The sequence below is a fragment of the Ananas comosus genome, linkage group 22 (genome assembly GCF_001540865.1).
Source record: "Ananas comosus cultivar F153 linkage group 22, ASM154086v1, whole genome shotgun sequence".
In the NCBI taxonomy this organism is placed as follows: Eukaryota; Viridiplantae; Streptophyta; class Magnoliopsida; order Poales; family Bromeliaceae; genus Ananas; species Ananas comosus.
In genome coordinates this window covers 1408047-1429695 of record NC_033642.1, presented here as the reverse complement: position 1 = coordinate 1429695, position 21649 = coordinate 1408047, and the positions used below count along the sequence as shown (strand labels likewise).

Here is a 21649-nt window from a genome sequence, read left to right as displayed (position 1 = left end):
GGAAAGGAGTGTCAATTTAGACTCAGGTTTGAGGGGGAAGAGAATGCCCAAAAGAGCATAGAAAGATGGCAGGAGGAGTAAGTTTGTTAAGGGCTAAACCATCATAACTCTGCTCCCAATTTAAAGCCAGCATCTGCTTTTTTTTTTTTTTTTTATTTCCAGATTTTTAGTTCAGTTTTTTGTAGCTAAATAATCTTCTTGAAATTTCAGCCGATTTCTCATTTGGACTCGTATTTTAAGTTGTTCTTTTTTTGGTAAAATATTTCTCGTCTGAATGCTGGTTTGTTGCTGAAGTATCTCCAATTTAGTAGTTGAATTTAAGCCACCTGCTTGTTGCTGAAGTCTCTCCCATTTAAATTTGGAAATTTAAGTTGCTAGAAGCTCCGTCCAGCTGAATTATTATTCAAATTTTGGTTCAGGCTTTGGAAGGGTTGACCTTGAGTGTGGTTTGGGTTGGATTTAAGTGAGTTTAGTTAACCTAACCCGATGAAAACAAGAGGTCGAAGTTAATTATAAACAAACAGTACTGATTAATAAAGAACTTTCTTCGAACATCTCACAATGCATTTGATGGTAATAGCTATATAATGGTAAACATGCATACTAATTTCTAGCTATATAAATAATTATTACGATTTGTGTTGAATATACAATGTGCATATTATGCCTGATCTAGCTATCATATACTAACAAACATAATAATTGCGAGTAATATATAATTCTATCCAATTCAAATCTCCTTTTCAGATTCTAGTTGATTATTTATTCACATTAGCTAGTAGAATGTGAAGTATCCCTTTTCTTTTTCGTTCCTTAAAACTGGTGGTGGACATGCATATTTTCTGCACGATTCGGGAGCCCAAGTTTAGTCGGCATGAACTTGCATTCTTTGATGAAAACGACATGAACCCGGTGGACATCTTGCTCGTATAGTAATATCTTTTGCCCGGTGGATTGAGCTATGATTCGATAAATGTGATTTGTCGTGTTTCTTCCTGATATTGATGCTTTTAGTTTCTTCATGACTTGAATAAATGTTGAATTGGAACACTTGGTCATGAATAGCCTTTAGGTAATGTCCTGGAACATTGCATTTACATCATTCGTGACTTTGCATGGATTGGTTAACAGAGTAGCAGTTTGTGTCAATGCTTCATTAGAAGGATAGCTTTATTTCCAGCATAGTTTTGCTGATTGATTTCTCAGGTATCACAGTGTAGATCTTTGGTAACTTGTTGTCCTATGGGGTTTGCTGTAAGAAACATAATTAAATTGGTTCTAAGGTATTATTATGTAGGCACTTGCTGGTTGCTACATCTGCAACCAACCTCTAGATTGAAATAGCATGAATCTACTGTGAGAAAGATAAATACATTGTTATACGGATTGTTTACTTCTGCATCTTTTTCTTTTTTCTTTTTTCTTTTTTTTTTGGTGACGGGGCATTCAAATCGATGATTGACGTTGTTTAATTTGATCTGTATTATTTGAACTTTTTAGGTTCCAAATTTACGATTTTACGACATCATTTATCTAGTGTATAGATGGTCTTGAAATTGATAGTTTCTAATGACTAAACGTGGAGTGAATTTGAGGCTATTTGATTATTAGGTAAATGATATCAAAAAAATGTACGAAATTTGGTCTTTAGAATGTTCAAATAGTCTACATCATATTTGATGGTGCCGGTTGTTGATTCGGATGTTCTACGGCTGGAAATAATGTGGAAGTAAACCTCTAATTTATTTTTAAAAGTATTCTAGCTTTATTCTTGTTATAAGATATTGTTTAAGCATGACACTGAGTCTCTTGGCTGTAGCTTTGCCTTTGCCAAAGTTTCTAGTATTTCACTTAAGACTCTTGTTTTGTTCTCCACTAATTTTTTTAGCTTTGGCTTGTGAAATACATCCTTTTCATCTGTTTTTGCCTTTGGTTTTAGTTGGATTATTCATATCTCGGTTGGAATTAATCATGTTCAGTGTTTGGTTCGTTGAAAAAGCGTAAAAAAATATTTTCAAAAAAAATCATAAAAAACACGTTTTTCTACAATTTTTTTTATTTTCTAAGTAAAAAATTTAGGGGATAATAACACTTTTTTATTATGAAATCTGGGAAAATAAATGCTTACAAAAACTATTTTCTTTAAAATTAAATGGATGGAACAAAAAGTTTGAAATATTTTTGGGAAAACCAAACGTCCCCTAACCCAACCACTCTATCCATCTGGGGTTGCATTTTCAATATCTATTTTATGCCAAGTAACATCATATTTGTGATAAGAAGTTGACAAAACAACCACTCTATTGACTATGTAGGTGGTTGTAAATTAATATTACAAAATATTAATTTAATATTTTCTTTAAAAATTATAATATTATTAATATTTTGTAAAATATAAATTAATGATTTTTTTTAATAATAATGAATAATAATATTATTATGTTACACATAAAATTAATAATATCAATTATAAAAATAAAAAATATCAATCACAATTTGAAATAAAATTTAAAAGTTTCAAATATATGAGAAATGAGAGTATCGACTTATTCGTATTTTAAATTTTTTGTAAATATATTATTTTTTAGAGATATTTTTTTTAAAAATATAAATGATTTTCGGAACGGATTCGGGGCGGGTTCAGGGCAAATCACGGCGAGGCAGATTCGCAGGTCAAAATTTTTTTCGCTTCCTATTTCAAACCCATCTCGGATCATAAATTACTTCGCTTTCTGCCTTGAATCAGTTTATTTCTTTTCATTTACTGCCCCAATTGGGACGGATCGAAATAGAAGCTCCACCAACCCGGATCCGTTTGCATCCCTAGTTCGGATCTATTTGCCTTCTAAGAGATGCTTTTTGGTGTATTTGAAATTGTATTGCTGAAAAAAAAGGATTACAATGTTCCTGAGTTTTTGGTTAGTCTCAGACTTCCTATTTATAGGCCTCTTGAGTGCGAATAAAGATGCAGAATTTTGACTTCTATCTAGAGAATTTTAAAGCACCAAAGTGATTCTTAGATTTCTTTCTATATTTATTCTTAGAAAATTTTTGAGTTGTTCGTGACACTTCCGCACTCCAAAGTATTTGGTTGCAGTTAACCCCCTCAAAAATTTTAATTACAAAAATAAATCCATAAAAAAAATTCAAATACAGAAATAATTCTATATTATTCATGTGGGCACCATGTTGGCCAATAGATGTCGACTAATGAACACGGTAAATTATTTACCATTTGTATTTGAACAAAGGTAAATCAACTACCGTTTTTTGTAAAATATTTGTAGGGGCTTGTTTTGCATTTAGCCTTCTCAAAAAAAAAAAAAATACAAATAATCATAATAAATTTATATTTGCATACATAGCTCTTTTCTTACTACGTGAGCGTTTAGAATCTTTAGATAGCATTTTTAAGTTGAATATGATAACTGAATCACACCGTGTTTCTTTCTGTATCTTTTCGTCCCTAAAGTTAAAAAAGAGGGACTAAAATGTAGATATGAATACGGTGAATAAATCACCGTATTTAACTTACATTTGTATATTTAACTTACAAAAACAAATGTGGCGTCCATGTGGTAAGAAGAGGGTCATATGTTGCAAATATAAATTTGTTAGAATTATTTATAAAACTCTTTTTTGAGGAGGGCTAAATTTGAAAAAAAGCTACATTTGTAGGGTACATAAGCCAAGAGATAATACCTCAACTATGGCCTTTTTTTGACATAGATATCTTATTTTTTTAACCCCTCAAACTTTTTATTTTTTTAAATTGAGTTCTTATAGTTAGTTTAACCAAGTTAAAAATTAAATTAAATTTAATAACTTAGTTCTTCCTTTGTTTAATTCCATTTTGTGCTATTCAAGTTCACAAATTAGAGTCCAATCCCAGCATCATATCTCAGATTTTGTACCTTTTCACTCTTATTGCACTAGTTATGAAACCAATCCAGTTTTTATTTTCATTAACTTTTTGTTTGTAAACTATTTTTATTTACTTTAAATAGGATTTGAAAGTCGAGGGACCAAAGTACAATAATATATGAAAGTTTGCTGAATAAAGTGTTTAAACAAAGAGTACAGAGACCGAGTCGCAAAATCAAAATAGTACAGGGACTACCCATACATTTTGCACTTTTACTTAAGCATTTCTGTCATACAAAATGAGTCCCTTCCCTAATTGAGAACACTTTACATCAACATGGAACAAATTTACACATGAAACACTTCTGGATTGGAATAGACAAAACGAAAAAGAGAAGAAGTTTCCTATTTATATCTTCAAGATTTAAATCTTCAAGATACAGATTAAACCAATTAAACTCGTTGCTTAATCTGTCGCCAAAATCACGGCCCTCCGAGTATGGCGTTTTCGATGTCCTCTCTGCTCAATGCATAGCTGAACCTTCTCTCCACATCTTTCTCCAGATTTCCAGGTCCACTCTTCAGGTACCTGAGAGTTTGTCAGCATAGTTACAGTGTGACATCCCAATAATCCCACATCGAATAATTATGGTTAGATGTGGAGGTATATAAGCTTGATTAGGCTAGATATAATAACTAGACTTAAACATTTTTGACCGGTGGTTTGGGCCCAACGAGTTATTATTGCTAGCGTCGGATCGTTACATTTGGTATCGAAGCCGGTTCACCAGCCGGAAGTGTGAGATGAATCTTGGCTTAGTCACGGTCGGAAAATAACAGGTTAAGTCAGGATCAGAATGACAAGGCTAGCGAGACAAGTCTCACATTGCTTAATGATCTTGGACTATGTGTGACACCCGAATAATCCCACATCGGATAGTTAACTGAGCTTAAGTATTTTGGGACGGTGGTTTGGGTCTAACGAGTTATTATTGCTAACGGGCGAGTCGTTACACATAGGCTGCGGTGTCAGCAACAGACTCAGCAACAGCATTCAACAGCATTGTTCCACTCATTTGAATATCGATCATGCTTGTTAATTGAGACCACAGTAATAGTTTTAGCACCCGAATTCACGTAGTTACATGCGTGGGAAACTAAGAGAGCTTAGAATGCACTCTAAATCTATCCCTTAAGAAGCAGCCCATGAATAGTCTTAACAATACCCAGATGTCTTCGCCGTTACAAAGGGTGTACCTTGGAATAATAAATTTGTTATGTTTGGAAAACTAAAACTGCAGAAATTCAGATCTTAAATCGTCAATCGGTAAAAAGAGTGATGGAACGACATCCATTCAAGCAACTTGGGTGTTACCAAACAGGTTGCAGGTAGGGGGATTGGCGGTGCATTTCAGATGCTAATACTCGATTCGCCATCCGCTTATTCGAGCTGCGATTTCACGTTATTCTATATCCAGCCAACATGAAAGTAAGTTCTACTTAAGGTTTGTACTCTGTATCTACAAGAACACAAAATCCAATCACGTAATTCCCTTATGGGCAAATAGTTCACATAAATTTCGTAGTTTCCCAGGGACTCGAATTTGCTAAAGATGCAAACCGATAAGAATGCAAGCAGCTTGAATGGAGTTCGGTTCGATGGAGATTTCAGTTCACACGAAATGGAGTTTCTAAAAACACCATTCCCATTGCAGTGTTAAATACAAAAATATTTAAACATCATTCTCTACCAGCTTAAGCTTTTAGAGAATAACAGCCGTTTCACATTATTTAACATGCAACAGAGAAGAAGGTCCTGAGTTTAAGTCACACCAGACTTCTAGCATTATTAATTTTCTTCCATTTAATTCAAATCCATGTCACCTAGACGGGGAAGTTTTTAGAAAATAACGGTTGTTTCATATTATTTAACATGAAGCAGAAGCACTAGACCTTTTCGTCTACCAAACGCTCTACTAGAAACGATAACTAGTGCCGAACAAACACTAAATAGATTGGATAGAATTTCAAACTACTGGCACCACTACTGAATTGTTGTAGAATGCCAAGTTCAACACCGAGCCTGGGAAAAGTAAAAGCATGTCTGATGCGAAAACTCATCTAGGTCATGTACATTCGGTGCAAGTGATTTTCGGTCTAAATTCTTATTTGTGGCTGATTCACATCACTTGATATGCGCATCAAAATAGTCATTACAGGCGAATTCTTTCATTTACTACTTCTCGGCTTCGTGGACGCAATCGTAAATGTGAAATTCGTTGATTCAGTTTACGGTGAATTGAACTAAATATTTAGCACAAGAACAGCTGAGGCATGTATGAATGATTAGGGTTTCGAATTCAAGCACATAAGGATTTGGAGGAGAAGAGGAACGATGGGGACCTGATGTAGAGATCGGTGACGTCGAGGGAGAGCTGGGCGTGCCAGAGGGGGTTCTCGGCGAGCCACACGGCGCGGTCGTCGCGGCTCCGCCGGAACCCTAGGTGCCGCAGCCACGCCTCGATGCACGGGAGGCTGTGCGAGTACAGCGGCTTCTTCTTGTCCGGGAGCTTCCTCAGCCACTCCTCCTCCGCTTGGGATTGGGATTGGGATCAGGGGAATTCGCCATCAGGATCATCACCATCATCATCAGCACCCACCGCCGCCTCCGCCCCCTCCCTCTCGCCCCTTTGGGATCACCCCAGCAGCCTCGGCACCAGCCTTCGCTCCGCCTCCGCTGCCCCTTCCTCCACCCTTTGGGATCGCCGCCGCAGCAGCAGCAGCAGCAGAGGCCGCCTCCTCGAGAGCCGCNTATATATATATATATATATATATATATATATATATATATATATATATATATATATATATATAAAATATTTTTTAAAAAGTTTCGTTTCGTTACGTTTGGTGGAAAATTGGGTGGAGGCCCCTCAAATATAATGTATTTTGCGATTAGGACCTGAAATTTTTGTTTAATATTTTTTTTGGGAAAATGCATGGACACCGCTCATAACTCATTTATAGCTAATTCTGAAATGGCCCCTGAACTATTATTTTCGTTGAGAACTCCCTTAACTTTTAAATTTTTGGAATTTAGTGATTTTTGCTAAATAAATCAATAATATCATGAAATTTTTTAGTTTAAACTACTTAGTAGCAAATTAACTAGATTTTCCTTTTCACTTATTTACCAGAAAAATTCAAATAAAAAAATAAAAATTAAGCCAGTGTCTATCGAGTTGTTCAGAGAGTCTCTATATAATTTCAAACCACCAAAAAAGTTTTATTTGAAATTATAATTTTGAATTTTTTGTAATGAATGGAGACCCCTCAACCGTTGACTATTTTGAGATAAGTTCCCGCTAGGGAATTATTGTTATTCTCACTATACAAATAGTTAGTATTTGAAATAATAATTTAAGGATTTCTTATTATTTTATTTACAAATTCTATAAGATGGTTAAGTGCTAAGCACACAAAGATTGAAATAGAGTTTAAACAACACTGTTTGTTTTTCAATTTTTTAAAAAATTGATAAGACTAGTGTGTCAATTATAGTCTTTAGATGGACTAAGCTGTAAAATTGCAATCCTAAGTATGTTAATTTTAGGTTTCTCTTTGTTACACAATGTTGTGTTCAGCAATTTCTCTTTTTTCACTCGAAATTATTAATCTGTGGCTATCTTGCAAAATTACCCCTGACAGTTTCAGTTATTACTATTCCGCAGCTTCTCTCATAATTAAAAACTAAAATCTGAACTTATACACCTCTCTTGGTTATTTGTTATTGGGCTAAAGTATGTCTAATTTTTTTGCTCCGTAATAATAAGCCCAGAAGACTAATAAATTAAGTTGGGTGAGCCTTATAAGTTCAGTGGGGCTGCGGTCTGAAAGAGACCTAACGACAAGAGGCCTAAGAATAGACCTAACGTTCAGATGAATTGAGTTAGGTCGAAATTCGTGAGCGCTATGATTGAGTCCTTAAGTGCGATGGATGCGTCCTTCCAATTAGTACGTGTTTTTGAAACAGTTAATTAGCGCTTACGATCCACCAGCCTCTACAATCAAGAATTTACAAATTTATTATAGAGTATTTTCCATAGCACAAAAACAAGCAATTCAGTAAACAGAGAAAACAGAAACAGCAACAAACTTAGTCATGTAATATGNGGGTGGTTATTTAAACACCGTTCTTTACCGGTTTAAGTTTTTAGAAAATAACGGTTGTTTCATATTATTTAACATGAAACAGAAGCACTAGACCTTTTCGTCTACCAAACGCTCTACTAGAAATGATAACTAGTGCCGAACAAACACTAAATAGATTGGATAGAATTTCAAACTACTGGCACCACTACTGAATTGTTGTAGAATGCCAAGTTCAATACCGAGCCTGGGAAAAGTAAAAGCATGTCTGATGCGAAAACTCATCTAGGTCATGTACATTCAGTGCAAGTGATTTACGGTCTAAAATCTTATTTGTGGCTGATTCACATCACTTGATATGTGCATCAAAATAGTCATTACAGGCGAATTCTTTCTTTTACTACTTCTCGGCTTCGTGGACGCAATCGTAAACGTGAAATTCGTTGATTCAGTTTACGGTGAATTGAACTAAATATTTAGCACAAGAACAGCTGAGGCATGTATGAATGATTAGGGTTTCGAATTCAAGCACATAAGGATTTGGAGGAGAAGAGGAAGGATGGGGACCTGATGTATAGATCGGTGACGTCGAGGGAGAGCTGGGCGTGCCAGAGGGGGTTCTCGGCGAGCCACACGGCGCGGTCGTCGCGGCTCCGCCGGAACCCTAGGTGCCGCAGCCACGCCTCGATGCACGGGAGGCTGTGCGAGTACAGCGGCTTCTTCTTGTCCGGGAGCTTCCTCAGCCACTCCTCCTCCGCCGCCGAGAGCTCCTCCGCCGGAGACGACGACGACGACGACGCCGCCGCTAGGGTTTCCCACCTCCTTCCCCGTCGCCTCCGCCTCGCTTCCGACCACGGCTCCGACGACCCCACTAGCGTTTCCCCGCTCTCCCTCCCCCGCCTCCGCCGCCACCCACGACTACTACTACCACTACTAGTACTACCGCTTAAGGGGACTAGGGTTAGGGTTAGGGTTAGGGTTTGGGGAGAGGAGAAGAGGGGGAGAGGGCGATGGAGGGATCGCAGAGAGGGCAAGGAGGAGGGGATATGGTTTGCGATCGCCATGGCCGACATTTTCCCTTTTTTTTTATAATTTTATATATTTATTTATATATATATATTTAATATTTTTTAAAAAGTTTCGTTTCGTTACGTTTGGTGGAAAATTGGGTGGAGGCCCCTCAAATATAATGTATTTTGTGAATGAGGACCTGAAATTTTTGTTTAATATTTTTTTTGGGAAAATGTATGGAGACCGCTCATAACTCATTTATAGCTAATTCTGATATTGCCCCTGAACTATTATTTTTGTTGAGAACTCAAACCCGAATAAATTATATATATATATATATATATATATATACACGTAATTTATTTTTGTTTATTTATATAATATATTAAATATTTAATAATTTTTATTGCTTAGATCTTCATCCAATCCAGCGGATTTTAAAAATCTATACCGTTGGATAAAGATCTAAGGAATAAAAATTATTAAATATTTTATATATTGTATAAATAAATAAAAATAAATTACGTATATATATATAATTTATTCGGGTTTGGATTCGGATAATATTTCGGGTATCCATACCTATTGACATCCCTATTCCTTATTCCACTTTTCAATATATAAAAAATACGTAAGAAACACGGTGAACCATTCACCGTGTTTAGACACTGTGAATGATTCACCGTATTCAACTTAATACCCTGGCCCCAGCTCTGCCCGCGTGGTGCTGACGTGGCGCCTGCGTGGCAAGAACAGGGCCATTTTGCAATTTTAATTTGATAGGGCTATTTTTAAAATAAAAATTGCTCAGGGGGCTATTTGCAAGAAAACTCCTAATTTTAGGTTTCTCTTTGTTACACAATGTTGTGTTCAGCAATTTCTCTTTTTTCACTCGAAATTATTAATCTGTAGCTATCTTGCAAAATTACCCCTGACAGTTTCAGTTATTACTATCCCGCAGCTTCTTTCATAATTAAAAACTAAAATCTGATCTTATACACCACTCTTGGTTATTTGTTATTGGGCTAAAGTATGTCTAATTTTTTTGCTCCGTAACAATAAGCCCAGAAGACTAATAAATTGAGTTGGGTGAGCCTTATAAGTTCGGTGGGGTTGCGGTCTGAAAGAGACCTAACGATCAGAGGCTTAACAATAGACCTAACGTCTAGATGGGTTGAGCCATATCGAAATCCGTCAGCACTATAATTGAGCCCTTAAGTGTGATGGATACACCTTTCTATCAGTACGTGTTTTTGAAACAGTTAATTAGCGCTTACGATCCACCAGCCTCTACAATCAAGAATTTACAAATTTATTATAGAGTATTTTCCATAGCACAAAAACAAGCAATTCAGTAAACAGAGAAAACAGAAACAGCAACAAACTTAGTCATGTAATATGTATTCAATCAAACCTTTTGCAGTGTCAGAGCATATCTTAGCTCCTGCACTTGTACAAGCAACATTATTGTACATTGATGAGAGTGTGATCTTTCAGTAGGAACACTCCTTGAACTCGATCTCGTCGATCGGCAACCGGTCGGCCGGGAACGGGCACTGGCCGTCGTGCGCGCCCTGCAGCGGAGCGCACGGCGCGGGGCTCACGTCGGCCGACACCCCTTCGACGTCGGTGCAGGTCCACGACACCTTCCGCGACTTCGCCAGCTCCACCGTGACGTTCGATATGCAAATTCCGGTGAACGGCGCGCCCGGTATCCCCTCGAGCCGCGCGGCCGTCGTCACGCCGGTCGCGACGACGTTGCTGTAGCTGACGCCGTTCACGACCGGCATCGCGTTCGGGTTGTAGTTGCCGTCGGGGTGCGACTTGTAGTTGCCGGTCATCCAGAAGACCCACTTCATGGTGTCGAGGCTCATGCCGCGGACGAAGACGTCCTTCACGTAGGCGCCGCGGCCGGGGGCGGTCTTGATGCGGACCCCGGACTCGGAGTTGACGGCGGTGATGTCCTCCGCGCGGACGTCCTGGATTCCGCCCGACATCTCGCTGCCGAGGGCGATGACGGCGCTGGTCGGAGAGACGCAGGTGAGTCGCCGGATGACGATGTGCTGGCTCGGCATCCCGTAGGCGATCCCGTACTCGTCCCACCCGCTCTTGATCGCGACGCAGTCGTCGCCCGATACGATGTAGCAGTCCTCGATTCTGACGTGCGAGCACGAATCTACGAAAAGGTAGAGGTTTCAAGTTAACCAAAGAGATCTGTCGAGCAAGATATCTGTATCTTCAAATCGGCTCCGATTTAAGGTTTCAGAACAACTGAGCAAGTACCTGGGTTAATACCGTCGGTGTTCGGAGAATGAACCGGAGCGAGAATTGTGATCCCCGACACGATAATGTTGCTGCAATTTTTACCGCCGAATCTGTCAGAGTCAGAGCAGCATGGTTTCTGCTGCAGTAGATGCTCAAATTCTGCAAGAACATGTACCTGCTGTAAACTGGGTGAATGTTCCATGCAGGAGAGTTGAGCAATGTGAGGTTGGATATGATGATCTGATCCGAATGCATCAGTTCGATGAGGTATCCGCGCGTGTATTTGAGCTGATTCTTGTGGAATTTTTGCCACCAGGTCGCCCCTTGCCCGTCAATTGTTCCATTATCACCTGAAAACAAATGTTCAGCAAAAGCTTAAGTTCAGCAAACATGATTACATACAGTTAGTTAGGTGCATTTTCCCTCCGAAATCGGTAGTTTCGAATTGAGACAGAGATTTTGAGCAGCAAATGAAGAGTCTTGCACGTACAGGGAAAACTCAGTTCGTACGACGGGCTCTGTTGCGAGCTTGATTGAACTTCCATGTCAGAACGCGACAGCAAATAATCGCAGGAATCAATCGAAAGGAATCGAATTCGAACTCGTTTGAAGTTTACGACATGACGAATTTTTATCTTTACCAATCATATCTATAACATCAACAATGTTCACACACATGAATCTTAACACATTACACGCACCTGTTATGATAACATCTGTGAGGTTTGATCCACCAATGAGGCTGCTGTATCTTCCACCAGGTTTGTCTCTCCCTCTTCCATAAGATGGCAAAGGATCAATAATAGGCCATTCATTTATATCCTGCACAAATTCATTAATTAATCTCTGTTTTTTTTTTCTTTTTAAAAAAAGAATTAATTAATCTCTGTTAGTAACAGTATCTGATTCACTCTACAACTGGACTCCACAATTTATTTGGGTAGGGTTTGGAAATTAGAGATTCTAGTTTTAGAGGCTCAAATTTCATAATAGTAGTCATAAAAAAAGGCTAAAATACGAAAAAAAAACCTCCCGTGTAAATACCCGTAAATTTACTTTTTCTTTCTGACTTTTAAAAATCTACATTTGCCCCTCTTAAAATTTCAGAAATGGTTTCAGAGAGGTACGACGTTAATGGAAATGGCAAAATGACCAAATTGTCTTTACTTTTTCTATAATTAATATATTTTTCTGTCATTTTGTAAGATGTTTTCGGTATAAATTATAAAAAATGGATGGAATAGTGATGTAATCCTGACAGAGGGGGGCTGAATGCGATAACTCGAAATGCTGAGAAGTAAAATGTAGATTTTTGAAAATTAAGAAGAAAAGTGAATGAACGAACATTGGACATATGAAAATACATCTCACCGCGCGTCAGCATCTGAATTATTTTCATCTATAGAAATTTTCAATGTTTTAAACTTTGGAACTGTTTACGATTCGAAAATATTACCGGATCATGCGTCACTGGTTCAATCAGTGATTCAACCATTGGGTTGAATATGTTAACAAACCACCATAAATACTAATTATTATCTTCTTATACTAATATATAATAATAGAAAAAAAATTCCAAGTACACTATTCTATATTATTTCTAAATATTATATATAATTAAAGATATATCCAAAGTATACATTATTAAAAAGAACTAATGCATATTTTTAGTTAATTATTGAAATATTTAATAAAAAGAAATTCGGTCGATTCTCGCAGAATCGGGCCAGTTCATTGGTCGATTTTATGAGTTTGAAGTGAAATGGTTTGAGTACTAAATCACCGTTCGACCGATCCGATTGGTTGAGAATTCGAATTTTAAAATATTAAAAAATTCTATGCACCGAATTATATTCTCATTCTTTAAGGATGGATTCTAGGGTGGTTGTAGAGAGGTTTGGAAAGCCTAGAAGCTACATGAAAAGGACAAATTAGAAAACAATATAATTGAATTATTAAAATACTTAATGAGAAAATTCGATCGATTCTTGTAAACTCGAGCTAGTTCACTGGTCAGATCGCTGGTTAGAACGAATCAAAATGGATTTTTTTAAAGTGAAACGGTTTTGAGTACTGAGCCACCATCTGGCCAGTCCGACTGACTTCGTCGATCTAAATTTTTAAATAGTAAAAAATTTTACGCACTGAGCTGCATTATTGTTCTTATAGGATGGGATTCAAGGGTGGTTGTAGGGAGGTTGGGAAAGCCTACAAGCTAAATGAAAAGGACAAATAAAAAAGCAACAGTTTCTGCAGAAATGAAAACCTGTCAGGTATGTGTCCACATAAAGTCACTTCCTGATCAAAAACTAATCATGTGACTCTTTCTTGCAACCTTTCACTATTCACTGTTGATTTTTTTAAAAAAAATAAACCCCTAGTTTGTTATTACTCTAAAAATTACAAATTCCTTAGCTACCATTTGGTTCAGGATTAAGAAAAAATTAGTTATTCCAAGAATAGAATTAAATTCAGGATTAAGGTGGGATTAGAGTATTTTTGTGTTTGGTTAAGAATTGGAGTTAGTTTAGGATTAAAGAAAATAGTGTTTGGTTGGAGTAGATGGGATAAGAAGAATAGTGGGTAAAATAATATTTTGTTTGGTTGGAGTAGTGGGGTGGGATGGGGTTAGCTGGGGTTAGCTAACCCCATTCCAAATGGGCTATCCCGGATTAGCCCATTTAGGGTGGAGTTAGCTAACCCCACCCCCCTAAAATCATGTTTGAGAATAAAATCGGGATTAAGGGGTTATCCCACCCCTTAACCCCGAACCAAACACAAGCTTAAGATTTGAATTCTGTAACGATCCGATCAACTAGCAAATAATAACTAGATCTTATATAGTTTAAAAGAAACAAAAATTTCAATCCCCTAATTTTTAGGATGATTTCTCAAAGTAAAGTGCATATAGAAACAACTTTAAAAATAAATAAATAAATAAAAACTAAAAATATAGAAAATCTTTCAATTTATTTTTTTTTCTAATTTTTAGAGGCAATTACAACATTAATGGAGAAACCAAAATAACCGAATTATTCTTATTTTATAAAAAAATAATTTTTAATATATTTTTATTACCGTGAAGAGTATTTTTGATATAAATTACAAAAAATATAAATAATAGAGTCGAAATCTAGACAGACGAGGAAAGCTAAATGCATTAACTTAAAATTTAAAAAAATAAAATATAGATTTTGAGAGTCAAAAGGAGAAAGTAAAAAAAAAGAAAAAAAGAAGAGTATTTAGCCATAAATAAATATGAGGGGCTTAATTCACAAAGTATATAATATAATAAAAAAAATTCTAAATAGAATCGAATTACATAAGTGAAGAGAATTTTTTTCAAGAAATAATTAACAATCAACCCAAAAATGATTGTAGCAAATAAATACTAATTACGTAAAACAGTGCAAAGCAGGGTATTGAGTATAAAATATAAAACAAAAAAACAAAAACCTTTTTTTAGAAGCATAATCTCATTATTTAATTTTCTCTCAATTTTTTTTTTTTTTAAGTTTATGTTGTAGACTCAGCGAAATATTACAAAATTGAAACTCGCTTTTAACAAAACATTAAAAAAAAAAAGCCAAATTTTGGGGTCCCCTAATAGGTTTTGGAGAGTAACAAGGAAAAGCATAGCATAGCATAAAAGTGTGTTGTCAAAAGTATCTCTTTTCTTTTTTATTTTTATTTATTTATTTATTTATTTATTTTTTTGAGAGTAAGGCAGTATGCTATTCGGTTTTTTTATCGGACCGTTCCTAAAACAAGTAGCAAAGAGTTTGATAGTTGATACCTAAGGTTTCAGGTTCGAAGCCTTATTAGTTGTTTTATATTTCCAGCTAAGTTTATTTCTGAAACGAAATAAACGAAACGGATAGTATGCTATCTTTCTCTAAAAGAAAAAAAGTATCTATTTTTATACTTCAATGGTTAATGATGCTGTATTTTGGAACTAATTAAAGAGATAAATTTAAAAAATTTTGAATAGAGGGTGAGTGGTATATAAAAAAAACTTTTATTGAGGTTAAAATACAAAAAAATTGTATAAATATTCATTTTTAATTTTTCTTCTTATTTTAAAAAATATTTTACGTAATTTAAAATTTTAAAGTATTTTTAGAAAATTACGGTATTAATGGAGATAGCGAAATGACCATACTACCATTACTTNGGAAAGCCTACAAGCTAAATGAAAAGGACAAACAAAAAAGCAACAGTTTCTGCAGAAATGAAAACCTGTCAGGTATCTGTCCACATGAAGTCACTTCCTGATCAAAAACTAATCATGTGACTCTTTCTTGCAACCTTTCACTATTCACTGTTGATTTAAAAAAAAAAAAAAGCCTTAGTTTGTTATTATTCTAAAAATTACAAATTCCTTAGCTACCGTTTGGTTCGGAATCAAGAAAAAACTAGTTATTCTAATGATAGGGTTTAAGTCCAGGTTAAGGTGGGGTTAAAATATTTTTGTGTTTGGTTAAGAATTGGAGTTAGTTTAGGATTAAAAAAAAATAATGTTTGGTTGGAATAGATGGGATAAGAAGGATAGTGGGTAAAATAATATTTTATTTGGTTGGAGTAGTGGGGTGGGGTTAGCTGAGGTTAGCTAACCCCACTCCAAATGGGCTATCCCGGATTAGCCCATTTAGGATGGGATTAGCTAACCCCGCCCCCCTAAAATTATGTTTGGGAATAAAACCGGGGTTAAGGGGTTATCCCACCCCTTAATCCCGAACCAAACACAAGCTTAAGATTTGAATTCTGTAACGATCCGATCAACTAGCAAATAATAACTAGATCTTATATNAAATATTTTTAGAAAATTACGGTATTAATGGAGATAGCGAAATGACCATACTACCATTACTTGTTCTACAATATATATATATATATTTTAATATATTTTTTTATTATTTTTAAGAATATTTTTAGTATAAATTATAAAGAATAGGCAAAATAGTGAAAGAAGAATTCTGAGGTAGAATTTGGAAGAAATAAACTATATAATTTTAAAAGTCAAAAATATAAAAAAAAATAAATATTTACAAAAAAAAATTTATATTTAATTTATTTTGAGTAGAATGACTATGTTATCGAAAGCATAGAGAATCTGATACTTCTGACTTATTGGCCATCAGCCCCTTTAATCATTTCTAATATTTGAATTAATATTATTATCCTGTAAGGACCACTCAGTCCTTAGGATACTATTCAATCCTAGAAGAACCGCAATTATTCTAATCGTATAATTCTTGATTCAAGAACCAAAAAATCGAAAATATCAAATTCTCTGTCCTTCCGGTAGTACATGTAGTAACTCTACGCATTTATTATTATTATTATTATTATTATTATTATTATAATGGCGTTAGTTAGATAGTACTTAAGGCTTTGTTTGTGATTGCAGGGAAATTGTTTAACGTGCGTTGAGAAACGACAATAGAAAAATATCCTGTTTGTTTTCGTAAGTAATATTGCGGTTAGTCGGTTACGATACTGCAGAGTTGGACAACCTGGGAGGCGAGGATGACGGCGTCGCGGTGGAGGAAGAGGGTGAAGGAGCTGGTGAGGTTGAACGGGCCCGTCAGCCACCGTCCGGCCGGCACGTACAGCATGCCCCCTCCCCGCCCGGCCGCCGAGTACTGGCTCAGGTTCCCCACCGCCGCCCGGAACGCCGCCGTGTTCGACGTCGCCCCGTCCCCCACCGCCCCGAACTCCGTCACCGCCGCCGAGTGCGCCCTGCAGCTCGTCGCCGACGCGTACCTCAGCCCCTTCACCGCCACCGCCACTGCCGCCTGCCGCTCCCCCCCGGCTCTCGATCTGCGGGCCGCCGCGCATTCGGGGAGGACGAGCGCGACCGCGGCCAGGAGGCACAGCGAAAGAAGCTGAGAAACGAAATTTATAATAATAATTAGTAAATAAGTGCTATACATATGCTATATGCTATATATAATAATAGCACAAGTTCATAGAGAGAAAGAAAGAGAGGTACATAAAATTTGAGTGTTTGTAACTCCATTAATTATTAGTGTGGAAGAGAAGAGAGAGAGAGAGGGGGAGAGTAGTACTAGAGTGAGAGTGGTTGAATTGGAGAGGGAGAGAGACGAGTGGGGAGTATTTATAAAGGGAAATGGGGGAATTAATTATGCCACCAATCATATGTACAGTTATGGTGCTTCAAATTTGAAAACTTGTATTCTAAACATAAAATAATATAATTTAATTTTAAATAATTTTAAATGGTATAAAGTAAGTATTACTTAAACAGAAAAATTAGAGTCTCAGATAGAGTAATTTTTTTTTATTGTTTCTTCTCTACTTGGTGGCCTTACTTTTGGCGGTTGCAGCGCGTGATGGCTTTTCCATAAAGGAAAAAAAATTTATTATTATTTTTAAAATTTTTCTTTCACTTTTTATATATATATTTTTATTACTGTGCTCTTTTCCTTCTGTCGTAGTAGTCGTCTTTGTCCCGATGCACTCTTTTTTTCTATCATTCTTAAATTCTGTGGCACCCTCATCGCCATCATCGTTCGTGGCCACGGTTTCCGCCGCAGTCTCATCTTTTCGATCCATGGGCCTCGCATCACCGCCATGGTGAAGGTGTGAGCCAGTTAGGAGAGGAGAACGCAGAATTGACGTGAGAACAATGGAGGTTGAAGAGCAAAAGGAAGCGACAGAAGAGGGAGATGAAGAGGGTGGAAAAAAAACAAACATGAGAGAGAGAAAGGAGAGGAAAAGAGGTATAAAAATATTTTGATTGTCTCTCAAAAAAAAAAATTTTTTTTTGATCAAATTTACTAAAAGTTCAAAATTGGTAAATTTTTTATATCTAACATACTAATATGAAAATTTCTAAAAAATAAATAAGTAGATAGAATGACTATAATTTTCAAGCCATTGAGTTTCTTTCAAATAAACAGCAGTAAAAAAAAAATTTTGGTTGAACTTCAGTTCAATATATTTATTTCAGCGAAAGTAAAGAGGATGAAATAATTTTTGACCATAAATATTCATTAAACTAGCTTGATTTACTGTATCGTCGCCTTTGGTCTAAACTTAATAAGGTCAATAACAAAATATTTGAAGAAAAGATTAAAAAAATATCGGTTCATCTCCCACATTTCTACCTTTTACATTATTAATTTTTTTCCCAAAAAATAGCAGAATCGAAAGAATTTCAGTTGTATAGTTATACAAACAAATGGTTAAAAATTGAAATAATTTTTATATAAGCTCTCGTTCGTCTAAAAATCAACTTCAATCTGAACTTTACTTTCGGTAAAATATATAGACCATCAACTTAAATTTATTTTCAATATGTAATATACTTCCTAGCAAACAAATAAGTTATGAAAGTCCAACATGAGTCCGAGCAAATGCTGTCCTTTGCATATAAATAAAACTTCAGATCTACTGACACATATTAATTTTATCTTCATCCAATAATTAATTAGATATTTTTTTAATATTAGATTTAAAAATATTATATAATGATAAATTAGGACCTTTCAATGAGGAAAAAATTTAGAATGCACCAGTTATATTGCTGACATGACGTCTCCAACTAATAAAATTATTTTTCTTAGATTCGTCCGTCTCATTATAATTAATAGAAAATTTTTATATTTTTATTATACTTTTTTTCTTAAGAATAAAAATATAACTTATTTATTTCTAATGATATGATATAAGTATTATACAACAGACTTCTTCTTCTTCTTCTTCTTCAACGGAACCTTATCGTGTAACTCCACACTTTTTTTTTTTTCTTTTTTTTGCGCACTTGCACGGACGAGCCCGTGCATTATACAGTTAACTTATTAGTGATGATATGATGTAAGTATTATATAGCAAATTTGTTTTCTTCTTCAAGGGGATGTTATTGTGTAACTCCCCACTATTTTTATCTTATTTTATTTTATTTTATTTTATTTTTGTAACTTTGTTTTCACTTGCAAGGAGGAGCCCGTGCATTATGATCAATTCCTGTCGCCTAATGTCACGGGCGAATGCGTGCCCTCCTCCCGGCGCAATTCCCTCTCGTGAAAGCAACTACTCCAAATCAAGTGATTGATGATTGGACTTCATTAGAAATTGTGTCTCCAAAATCAAACTGAGATTAATTAGTTTAAGATCTTTACTAACTATTATCAGTAGACTTGTCTCGCTAGTTTATCTTCACCGACAACAGTCAACAGTATGAGAGTCTCGCTCTCTTCGCTGTATAATTCTAGTTCAGTAGAAACTCATCTTATACTTTCGGTTGATAATTAATTCTGATACCAACCGTGACGCCTCTACTTCCCAAAGAGTCATCCATCCTAGAACTACTCCCCTCCTAACACGCTTAACTCTTTTAATCTTTTGAGCTAAGCCATCACCCAAAATGCTTAAGCCGGATTAAAAGTTTAGCCATATTATATTTTATATATAGGGTCTCACATTATATAATTTACGTGAGTTGAACTGAAATATTTTTAACAGTATCTGGCTATAGATACTATCTAATATTTTTAAGAGCTTAAAATATCGATATTTCAAAAACCGGAAAGAAAAAATAAAGAAAAAAAATCAAATACCACCCTATGGTTTTGCGCTTTCTCGCTTTAATATCTTGTGGTTTAAAATTGCATCAGTTTTGTACTTTTCTCTTTCTGTTATTTCTTTATTAATTTTTTTGTAAAGTATATATATATATATATATATATATATATATATATATATATATATTTTAAGAGATAGGTAGTATGCTACTCACTTTGTTTATTTCATTTAGAAATAAACTTAGCTAGAAATGTGAATCAATTAGAATTCGAACTTGGGACCTCGGTTACCAACCACCAAATTTTTTGCCACTTGCACTAGGAACGGTTGGTTATTAAAGTGAATATTCGATAAACTATATGTGGGGTATCTGATTTTTTTTATATGTATGATTTAATGGATAATTAAGAGAGCCGCTGACGAAAAAAAAAAAAAAATTATACAGTACTAAAATAATACACTTTAAATCACAGAGTAGTAAAGTGAGAAAACGCCAAACAGGGTGGTATTTAAAATTTACCAAAAAATAAAAAACAAATATTTACAATTTTTTTTTGTATTTTATTTTATTTTTAGAATTTCTTTGGCGATTTGGGCCGGTGAGGTGGGTACCACTTACTCCTTGCAATCACATGCGCACATTCTTAATTAGGAAACACATAACTCCACTCCACAGTCCACACACACAAAAACACTAGAGTTATAAAAATAAAAAAAAGGGGCTAAACTTCAATAGTTCAAATACCATCCTCATAGTTTCGTATTTTTTTTTTATTTTAGTATTTTATAGTTTAAGTGTATCGAGTTAGTATTATATAGTTTTATTTTTATCTTTTTGTCAGTTTCTCTATTAATATTTTCTTAAATTATATACAAAAAAACTTCAGATACAACACTTAGATTTGTCGAATATTCAATTTAGTGTCCTTTAGTTTTAACTTTGTCACTGATTTAATAAAAAAAATTAATAAAATCGATAATAAAAAAATAAAAATGAAACCATAGGACACTAAATTGATACTTCCCTAACTCGTCTCCCACCCCCAAAATCCCATTACATATGTCGGCTGCGTGCACGCTTATGAGGTTTCCCACTCCCCCACTCTTCCATATAAAGTATTAGGTTAATTGTATACGGCTCTCTGTAAATATATCGGATCAAATAGCATTATAATAATTCGGCCAACTAGTAATAATAACTGTTAGAATTAAACCATTAGTCCAAAATACTTAAGCCCCATTATTATATTACTAATGTCTATAGTCTCTTATATACCAAATACAATTCTATTCCCATCTGATGTGGGACTATTGAGACGTCATAAGCAGGTATATTTTGATAAAATTCAACTTTTCATATTTATTCTTGTAAAAAACCTATTGTTTTCAAATAAACCCCCTACTATTAGGATTCGGTAGAAAATTGTAGTTATTCATGAGTAAAATATTTAACCTTAGTTAGTGAATGAGTTAAATTGACTTTTTTACCCTTTTTATATTCTTGGATAAAATATTTTTTTGGACTATATTTCTTCATAATTCTAACAATTAGGACTTTTGGAGGGATATATTTGTAAGAGCAAAATTGTTATTTCACTTATATGCCGTTAAAAAATAAATAGTACTCTAACGGTAACAAACCAAATGGATATTCACTACAACAAAAACGGTCTATAGCGACACTTTTAAATGTAGGTACATGTTAAAAAAGTGCTGCTAGCTAAAATTACCGACACTTTTAAAAAGTGTTGCTATATGTGGGGTCGCTAGGTATATAGTGACAGTTAAAGAGTGTCGTTATAACCTAAAA

General features: G+C 35.2%; 2 protein-coding genes across 3 annotated transcripts; both read right to left on the bottom strand.

Annotated features, from left to right (window-relative positions):
* On the bottom strand, positions 4032 to 9125 carry LOC109727212. 2 transcript variants are annotated; one of them, XM_020257214.1, is made up of 3 exons: positions 8766 to 9125; positions 6268 to 6452; positions 4032 to 4453 (listed from the first exon to the last, which is right to left on the bottom strand). In XM_020257214.1, the coding sequence occupies exons 1-3, from the start codon at positions 9084 to 9086 to the stop codon at positions 4348 to 4350; spliced, it is 612 nt and encodes a 203-aa protein (XP_020112803.1). In that variant the 5' UTR covers positions 9087 to 9125; the 3' UTR covers positions 4032 to 4347. The 2 variants fall into 2 exon arrangements, with proteins under 2 accessions (XP_020112803.1, XP_020112804.1); XM_020257215.1 differs by lacking the exon at positions 6268 to 6452 and having other exon boundaries at positions 8581 to 9125.
* LOC109727211 (probable polygalacturonase) lies at positions 10375 to 17423 on the bottom strand. Its single transcript, XM_020257213.1, has 6 exons — positions 17285 to 17423; positions 16806 to 17177; positions 11991 to 12111; positions 11465 to 11639; positions 11308 to 11378; positions 10375 to 11200 (listed from the first exon to the last, which is right to left on the bottom strand). The coding sequence occupies exons 1-6, from the start codon at positions 17309 to 17311 to the stop codon at positions 10518 to 10520; spliced, it is 1449 nt and encodes a 482-aa protein (XP_020112802.1). The 5' UTR covers positions 17312 to 17423; the 3' UTR covers positions 10375 to 10517.

What these genes read in the sequence shown, in the direction of transcription:
- LOC109727212 (XM_020257215.1), bottom strand. Translation starts at nt 9,086, where the DNA reads ATGTCGGCCATGGCGATCGCAAACCATATCCCCTCCTCCTTGCCCTCT. An exon ending in GTCACCGATCTATACATCAG is followed by an intron (nt 4,454 to 8,580) that starts GTCCCCATCCTT and finishes ACAAACTCTCAG; the next exon opens with GTACCTGAAGAGTGGACCTG.
- LOC109727211 (XM_020257213.1), bottom strand. Translation starts at nt 17,311, where the DNA reads ATGGAGTTACAAACACTCAAATTTTAT. An exon ending in CACAGATGTTATCATAACAG is followed by an intron (nt 11,640 to 11,990) that starts GTGCGTGTAATG and finishes ATTTGTTTTCAG; the next exon opens with GTGATAATGGAACAATTGAC. An exon ending in CACCGACGGTATTAACCCAG is followed by an intron (nt 11,201 to 11,307) that starts GTACTTGCTCAG and finishes ACCTTTTCGTAG; the next exon opens with ATTCGTGCTCGCACGTCAGA.